The sequence below is a fragment of the Micromesistius poutassou genome (genome assembly GCF_964030765.1).
Source record: "Micromesistius poutassou genome assembly, chromosome: 16".
NCBI classification, from domain to species: domain Eukaryota; kingdom Metazoa; phylum Chordata; class Actinopteri; order Gadiformes; family Gadidae; genus Micromesistius; species Micromesistius poutassou.
The window spans coordinates 7,048,367-7,057,521 of record NC_140286.1 but is presented as its reverse complement, the minus strand read 5'-3'; the positions used below and the strand labels follow the sequence as shown (position 1 = coordinate 7,057,521).

At 42.0% G+C, this 9,155-nt stretch overlaps 1 protein-coding gene across 1 annotated transcript; it reads right to left on the bottom strand.

The window, feature by feature from the left end:
* Window positions 1-7,132: 7,132 nt before the first annotated feature.
* On the bottom strand, window positions 7,133-8,431 carry LOC311361295 (scavenger receptor cysteine-rich domain-containing protein DMBT1-like; the record flags this gene model as incomplete). Its single annotated transcript, XM_084481470.1, has 3 exons — window positions 7,133-7,449; window positions 7,668-8,039; window positions 8,365-8,431. 3 exons carry the CDS (start codon window positions 8,429-8,431, stop codon window positions 7,133-7,135), a joined length of 756 nt encoding a protein of 251 aa, XP_084337596.1.
* Between the last annotated feature and the right edge of the window lie 724 nt (window positions 8,432-9,155).

Sequence of the window (9,155 nt, the reverse complement as noted above, 5' to 3'; positions counted from 1 at the left end):
TCAAAGTTGTTGTCATGGCAATGCTTGTTTTTAAAATATTAAAACAATGTAACAGTCACACACTACATTTTCTAAATTACACATACTCTTTATATATCAATTTATAGTAATTTTTTTTAATATTTTATTATTTATTTTTTTAATCCGAGGGCCCCCATTGGCTCAGGGCCCCTGTGCACGTGCACACTTGGCACAAGCCATGATCCGTCCTTGTTCACTAGTATGTCATAAACTGTCTCATCACGTTTCTATTGTCCTTTTTTAATTGGATTACATTGGATTTATGGGGTTTTTTCGGGACTCTGCCTAAACCTACCTCTAATAAGACCTCTCTATCTTGGCTCTATATTGGCATCAAATCGTGACCCAGATACTCATCAGACGTTGGGCTATGGCCCTATATGGATATAGGGCTGCCATGATAATGCACTGGGTGGTATTCACTCTAAAATGGGACTTTTATTTAAGCCTAATTCAGACACACCCATCCACATTGAATATTTCACATTCAAAACAATCTCACAGGTGTTATCTTTCTTTTGGTGCCTCGTTTATATATCACAGCCCTTGTAGTTGTGGAGATATACAAAATTCAAATATTAATTTTGGTTGTGTTAGCTTCTGCCAAACCTGAGTATAGCATGATGATTTAATGACGATTTAATCGTGATGATTGGGTGGGTTCAAGGCTGTGGCTCTAGCAAGCGACCAGGAATGGTCTCAAAGTGTGTGACTAAAGTGAAATGCTGTGGTATTGCAGCAAACAATGTGCACGGAAGGCATTGCTTCAACCATAGAGGATAAGCTAAACCACAACTACCTTGCACTTCTAGACCTTGTTTTAGCACAAGCCAACCGGTGGGGTTAGAGATTTAGCCTGCCTTCCGTTTTAGCTAACTATCTAGTGTCATGACAGACAAACCATGAGAGAGCAAGTGCATGCAGCGTGACAAACACTGACCAGAAGGACCACAGTGACTATTAGGAACAAAACCTTTTTTTGTAGCTTCTCCATTTTGTGGAGTTGTAAGTTGTAAACTTGTAAGTTGCTTTCGGTAAAAGTGTCTGCTGAAGATTCATATGTAGTAAAACAAAATATTTGGTACTAAAATATAATGGATAAATGATATATATATATATATGTAAACACACACACACAGACACACACACACACACACAATTATAACATGTTCAACACACAGGAAAGAAGATAATTGAATTGATCTGTATCAACAACAAGGTAACAATATAACTAAATATATCATATTTAAATAATTATGAATATATACATTTCAAAATAAATCAAATGAATGGAGATAACTATATTTAACTAACAATTTTTGAAATTGCTTAATTGAAATCGCTTCTTAATTTCAATAATTTGTCATCCATGTCTGTGTATATCTCTGCATGAGTATATGTGTGTTTGTATGCGTGTGCATGTTAAAAAACATATTGACAAGGTTGGCAGGAAAGTTGTACTGGAAAGAAACAGTAAAACCATATTTTATTAATTACATTAAAAGCATAACGTTTTTGGACCAGGATTTTGCCCAAGGACACCTAAAAGAGTGACAAGGAATTGAACTAGCAGCTGTCATGGATAAACACGACAGTTTAACAAAAATAATAGAGGTTGAGAAAGCCAAAGTTTGAAAGACACAAGCACAAACCCTGAGTTGGTTTGCAAAGGATTCAGGCTTACACCCTATGCATCGGGCCATGTGTGACAAACACAATCTTGAGTAAAGTAGCCACATATAATCACAGAAAACAAACCCTTTTACCACATATATGGGTTAACATAAAGATGTGACATGCATGAGCACAAGGACAATCCCTTCTACTCAGACAATACGCTTGCATTCAAATGCCTGACAAAAAAAGCAAAAAATGTGATTTTGGAATACATTCATAATGCAGGCAGTCTTTGATTGTAACATCGACTAGTTAACCTTAAAGGGGTAGTTCGTAATTTTGGACATCGGACCTCATTTCCAAGTGAGCCAGTGTGTTATTTAGCATTGGAGATCATTTTCAACACATTTTATTCAGTCCTAGTTGCAAAAATCGCTGGTGCTAGGCTAGCGCAAGTCGATGGGATCTGCTAGCCTGCCAATAAAAACAGTTTTACCGACTCCACAGTACACCTGAGGCAAATCAATTATAACGTGTTGATAGAATAATGTTAGAAATAAAACTAAAACTATTACATTTGGAGAGACTAGAGAATTGAGAGAATTTCAATTTGCTCCGGTGTAGCAACCAATTCACTACAGCAGAACGTAAACAGAAGCCCACTCCACGTAATATCAGTCCACCGCTGCCGTAGCCTGCTTCCAACTACAGGGATTATAGTAGTAACATTATTCTATCAACACAGACATTTACATAGATAGTCTGGCGTTATAATTGGTTTGCCTCGGGTGTACTGTGGAGTGGGTAAAACTGTTTTTATTGGCAGGCTAGCAGATCCCATCAACTTGCGCTAGCCTAGCACCAGTGATTTCTGCAACTAGAAGGACTGATTGAAACATGTTGAAAACGGTCTCCAATGATAAATAACACACTGGCTCAAGTGGAAATTAGTTCTGATGTCCAAATTTACGAACTACCCCTTTAACATACAAGTCATTATAAGCAAAGTGGGAGGAAGAATGAAGGGGGCTCCTTTGTTCATTGTGGCTGTCATAAAGCTCTCCCCTTCTCTTCCTGTCAGGATGAGGTGAGCCAGGAATAGAGAGGTTCACAGCTTTAAGGGGTCCACTTGGAGCCAGGTCAGTAACCGGGGTTCATCTCAGGGGCAGCAGAAGATGCATGAGGGACATGTCGGTCCCTCGGAATGTAGGCCTTCGTTGACTGTGCTTTTCCACACTTCAATTTTCATTAATGTAGGCAAGATAATGCTTATATTTACTTTAAACATACAGTCAATCTCTCCCATAGAGCCTCCTAAGCGCTTCTGGGGTTGAGTTCTATGTCAGTGGGTTCTAAAGGGATAGTAGGGGGTCCTAACAGACTCACATTCATATAGATGGGGGCAGCTTGGTCACAGTTGGGACTCTGGGAAGAGAATGTCATAACATTTTCATTTAATATCTATAGTGGTTTAATTTGGAAATTCAAAGGATAGTTATCCGAGGTAACAAATGTGAATAGCAACATATTTGGAGAGTATAATTTGAAAGAAATCGACTTACCTGTTCAGAATCAAGGTTTTCTTTATGATGCTCTATTGAAAAAAGCCACAAACACACAACATATATGTATAAATCTTCATGAGAGAGTAAGGTTTTATTTAGCTTAAACTGTGGACTAATGTGACTTACTCTTTTTCCTCCAGCAATAAAAAATGACCAGAATGATGATGGAAATGACGAGGACCGACCGACAGAGAATAATAATAGAGGATAATTTCACATTGTCAGGAATACCTGTCAACAGATAAAAACAGAGGAAGGGATTTAACAGTGAAACAACTTTAAGATAAAAATGGAGAAAACAATAAATCCAAAATTAGCAACGCCCTGCAGTAAAAACTGAGCTGGATAACTGGCCAAAGACCGACAGAAGTGCAGGGACATCGTTGCTGTCTGATGCGCCAGCTGACTTAACAGGGATGAGTTAGTGATCCATCAACCTCATCCAACTGGGCTACTCTTACTTTAAAAAAGAACTGTAGGATCTCTCTCTTGAGTGACCACATTTTTTCTTGCCAAACAACCAAAGCAGTCAATGGTGAATTGGAATTCTTACTTTCGCAATGCATGGATGGCGACAATTAGCAGTGACACGTCAGTAGGGAGCAATGAGATAAGTGTCCCCAAGCGATTCGGAGTGAATCTGAGTCACAGCTCAAGAGCAAATTACCTTATAGCATTTAGCATTTCATTTTTGTGGAAAATAACCCAAAACTGTACACACTTTTCAAGGGGGATGGCCACTATATGCATACATAGTTACAATTCTCACATTCTCAAGTGGAATTGTGATTGATTGAATATTGCACAATTTTGATTTCCGAAGTGTCCAGCAGGCGAGTGTTAACTTTGACCGCCAATCATAGGGCCAGCTATAAACAAATCTATGTTTTCAGGGACATGCTTCTCATGAATTTTGTTTTTCACAAATTTGAAAACATTTGTGCATTGAGGGGCTGAGCTTTGGCCGTTACCAATCCAGAATAATAATTAAACAAAAGCATAAATAGCAAAAGTATTAGGTATTGACAGATACTCTGTGAATGCCTAATGTGCAAGGTTTCATTACTTGCTATTGGAAGAACGGGATGTTATTTTGGGGGTGGGGGGTGGATGAAGGCTGGTTTAAGCAGATTCACCTGGCCGAGTATCATTGGACTCTGGGGCTGGGTGAGGCTGCACACCTGTTGCACATTGAGTAATCAGTGTGCACAGGTTAAACCAGGCATCTCCACACACTAAGGCCCCGTTTACACCAGGACGCTTGCGGGTAAAAACGACAAAATATTTTATCGGGAGTGCCTTTCGTTTAGACGGTGACAGCGTTTTTGGGGCTTAAAAACGCAAAAATCTGAAACCACCCTCCAGAGTGGAAAACTTGAATACGCTCCACCGTAGAGTTTCTGTCTACTGTGCCAAGACGCAAAACTCTGCTCAGATCTGCTTACGTCGCGTATGCGTTTACGTCACATACATGCGCCAGTACAGGGAAATAAACAAACATGTCAGATTATTTCCATGCATCGGACCTTCAAGCTGCTCTGGCAGCTCTAATAAACTTACAGGAGTCTTTCCACGAATTGTAAAGGATATGTACACATAGTATTATTATCGGCGGTAGCCATGTTTTGTTTTTCGCGGCGCAGATAAGAGAAGAAGGAAGATTCTACGCATGCGCTCAGACATGGCGGTGTTGTGTGACTAGCCGCCTGGCATGCATACCCAATCGAATTCCACACACTTTTGTGTTACCGTATGCACGCAGATTTACTCCAGAAAACGCTTGTGTAAACGCGGAATAAAAAGTGAAGACGCAATGCCACTTTTGCGTCTTCTGTTCAGACCGTCATCATGTAAACGTGGCCTCAGACTCTAGAGAGATCTCCTGCATGGAACACCAGGCAATGTAACTGCAATGCATTCGCTGCAAGATGTTTTCAACGTTACCACCCTGTGTCCGTTGTCTGGAGGAGCCCAATAGAAGACACCTAGGAGTGTTAATGCCACCCAGGAGGCTTGTAGTATGGACCATTGCTAGACTGGCGCCCAATCCAGGAGAATGTCGAGAGGAGGTGTCTCTCTCTGGGTGTGTGTGTGTGTGGTGATGGCTGGTTAAACCTGTGCACACTTCCCCAGAGTCCAATCAGACTCAGCCAGTTGAGGCTGCTTAAACCAGCCATTATTCACATACAACTTGCAGTTATATATTTGTTCATAAATGTATTACCTTCACAGACAACTCCAGCGTCCTCGTCGTGATCACAGTTGTGGGACCACAGCCCATTATGGCCACACTGTGCGAGCTTAGATTCGTGGCCATTGCAGTTGACATCATCCAACCCTATAGGCCCTTGGCCAGGTCCAAAAGTGGCACCAAGTGGTGCAGACAGCGCCCTCCCGCAGCCCAACTGTCTACACACCACCTGGGCATCGACCAGGTCCCAGCCATCATCACAAACTGTGCTCCAGTGGCCATGGAGGGAGATCTCCACCCTGCCTGAACAGGGGTTGTTGGATGTACTGTTGACCAGTCTCACCGGAGATGTAGCTATGAAAAGAGACATTTGACGAGTTGATTGAAGAAGTCATGGAATGAACACAACCTCAAATAACAAAAATAACAGTATTGACGGCCCACGCATCGGTAAACCCGGCGACCGCTATATGACCGCTATACGTCTATGAGCATGTCATTACTCCTAGACACAACTATGCCTCCAACAGGGGTGTGTCTTTGTTGTTGTGTCTTTGCACTGGGTGTTTTTTTACTCCCAAAAACACACATGCACACACATACAGACAATGACAAAGACACACACACTAAATGCAGGTTTACCATCACAGATGATGATGATTTACTTTAATATCCCCAAGGGGGCAATTTAGTATACAACAGCAGTTGGCACAATAAACACACCAGATGCAACACATAGGTAGCAATAAATAGATAGAAATACATCGTATATTAAAACATAACGATACAAGAAATAGAAATACCAGGATACATCATAAAAATTATTACCTGCAAGTCACATCAAATCATCAGCTACAGCTGGTTCAAATATTTAACAGCTAGCGGGACGAATGATCTCAAGTATCTATTTGACCTGGCCTTCCTAGTAAAAGACATCCTCCTTCCTGAGGGTAACAATCTAAACTCCTTGTTCAGAGGATGATCAGGATCTGCCAGTATGACCTTTGCCCTCTGAACACACCTGACTTGATAGATCAGACCTAGATCATCAAGGTCAGTGCCAATGATCTTTCGGCATTGTTTAATGATACTGCTTAGCCTGTTTTTGTTAGCAAGACTGAGGTTACCAAACCAGCAGATCATAGAAAAAGTAAATACAGACTTGACAAAGGATGAATAAAACATTCTCATGAGGGACCTCTCTACCTGGAAAGTCCTTAACTTTCTCAAATAAAACAGTCTTTGATTGGCCTTCTTACAGATTCTGTCCGTATTGGGCTCAAATGTCAGCCTTTCGTCCAGAATAGTCCCAAGATACTTATACTGGCTGACGGTCTCGACTGGGGACCCTTTTATAGTCAATAGTGGCATGGTAGGACGGTTTCTACGGAAATCAAACCGCATATTTTTTGTTTTACTACCATTTAGTTGCAAAAATGACTCCTCACACCAGTCAGCAAACTTATCCAAAACAGGGCCATGGTCCATCTCATGGTCCTGCAGGAGACTAAGGATCACTGAATCATCAGCATATTTTATGATAAATGATGACTCATAAGTACTGCGACAGCAGTTTGTATACAGGATGAATAATAAGGGCGACAAGACACACCCCTGAGGCGAACCAGTTGAGCACGTCAGTGCTGTGGACAGGGTGTTATTAACACAAACTCTCTGCGGTCTCCTGGTCAGCCACCCCACCAACCATCCTATAGTACCAGCATCAATGTCTGGGATTTCAGATGATGCCAGCGTCATCAACGTGTTTGCAGTTATGAGAAGCAAACCCTTGATGTTTACAGTCGGTTATTGACAGTTCATTTCCTCCACAGTTGACATTGTCCAACCAGATGGATCCTGTTCCCTCTCCAAAATATGCCTTGTTGGTGGCTGATATGGCACTGCCACACCCCAGCTGTGTACAAACCACCTGGGCATCATTCAGGTCCCAGCCATCATCACAAACTGTGCCCCACCGGCCTTGGAGGAAGACCTCCACCCTGCCAGAACAGGGGTTGTTGGAGGTCCCATTGACCAGTCTCACTGGAGAGGCAGCTACGACAAAAGCAAAACATTTTACTACGGGTTGATTGAAGAAGTTATTGAATGACGACAACCTCAAATAACAAACAAAATAAGCATGTTTTCATCACATGCTTTCGGAAGAATGGGATATTATTCATTGGATAGGAAAATAAGCCATAGATTTAGTGTCATGTTATTTTAGCAAAAGACAAAGCAGACAATGTGTAGCCACATGTTAAATGTATTACCTTCGCAGACAACTCCAGCGTCCTCGTCGTGATCACAGTTGTGGGACCACAGTCCTCTATGGCCACACTGTGCAAGCTTAGATTCGTTGCCATTGCAGTTGACATCATCCAACCCTATAGGCCCTTGGCCAGGTCCAAAAGTGGCACCAAGTGGTGCAGACAGCGCCCTCCCGCAGCCCAACTGTCTACACACCACCTGGGCATCGACCAGGTCCCAGCCATCATCACAAACTGTGGCCCACCGGCCCTGGAGGAAGAACTCCACCCTGCCTGAACAGGAGACATTCCCTCCATTGACCAAGTGGACCTCCCCGTCAGTGGCTGGGTTGTTGTCTGCTCTTTGAAGAGTGGTCGTTGGATCACTGGTATGACCTGTGGTATAATAGGTTGTACAAGTTTGAGGTATGGAAGGTATTGGTGGAAAAGCCTTGGTGTTCACTCACTGTCTATCCACCTGGAAAACAAGTCTCTGTGAACTTGCTAGGCTACTACTGGCCCAATGCTGCCAAACTAAGTAGGAAGTTGACCATAACAACATATCTATTTCTGCCCTCTGGAGAATAGGTGGCCTGCTTGATGATATGTTCGAGTTTCAACTCATAGCATATTGATTTAAAATGTGCATCGACTATTTATTTGAAAGCAATGGGCTACATATTTCTGAGATAAATGCTAGAAAATAAGTTTGGGATTTTACCTTGTAGGCCAACGAACCAATAATTTAGCAGATAAAAAGCAGAGAGAAATAAAGAGCAGAGATACATGTTAGATACTGTTGTCCTCGTTAGTCAGAATAAGAAAATGAGAGAAGAGGCATCTAACCATGAGAGTATATATTGGGGGGGGGGGACAACTGAACAAGTTGTCCTTTTTCTGAACAAGACAACCAATGGGATAAGAGAACTAGCCTGCCTGCCTTATTTGGTATCAAAGCAGACAAACAAGGGGAAGATGACCAGAGGGGTGTTCCAAGAACGGAGGTTTAACAAACACAGAGTTAACGCTGAACTCTAGGTTGATTGATCCTGTGCCGACTAACCCAGAGCTGTCGGTTCCACAGCACCGGTTATGAATTAGTTCAATCAACACAGGGTTGGTTAACACAGGGTTGTGCGCGTTCACGGCAAACCTATAAAGACGTGATGTATGGATCATGGAAATCCTGATCAAAATGGCGAAACGGGCCGCATATTTTAACGATCTCGAGCAGAAATTCAAAGTGGACGATGATGATATTGCTATTCAAGGTACTAATTATTCTTTTTCCTCCCTCAGCAACTAAAGAATAAAAATTATGGAAGAAAACAGTATTTGTTTTTTTTTTTTTTTTTTAATTGAAATGATTTCTGCAAATGTGGTCTCGCATCCTTTGTCAGCCCTTACAAACATTTGCGGAATGTGTTCCTCCTCGAGGAACGGGTCAAAGGGGGGAGGCATCTCTTTGCGCAGAGTGGCTATATTGTGGAGGACGGCGCATGCAACAATTAC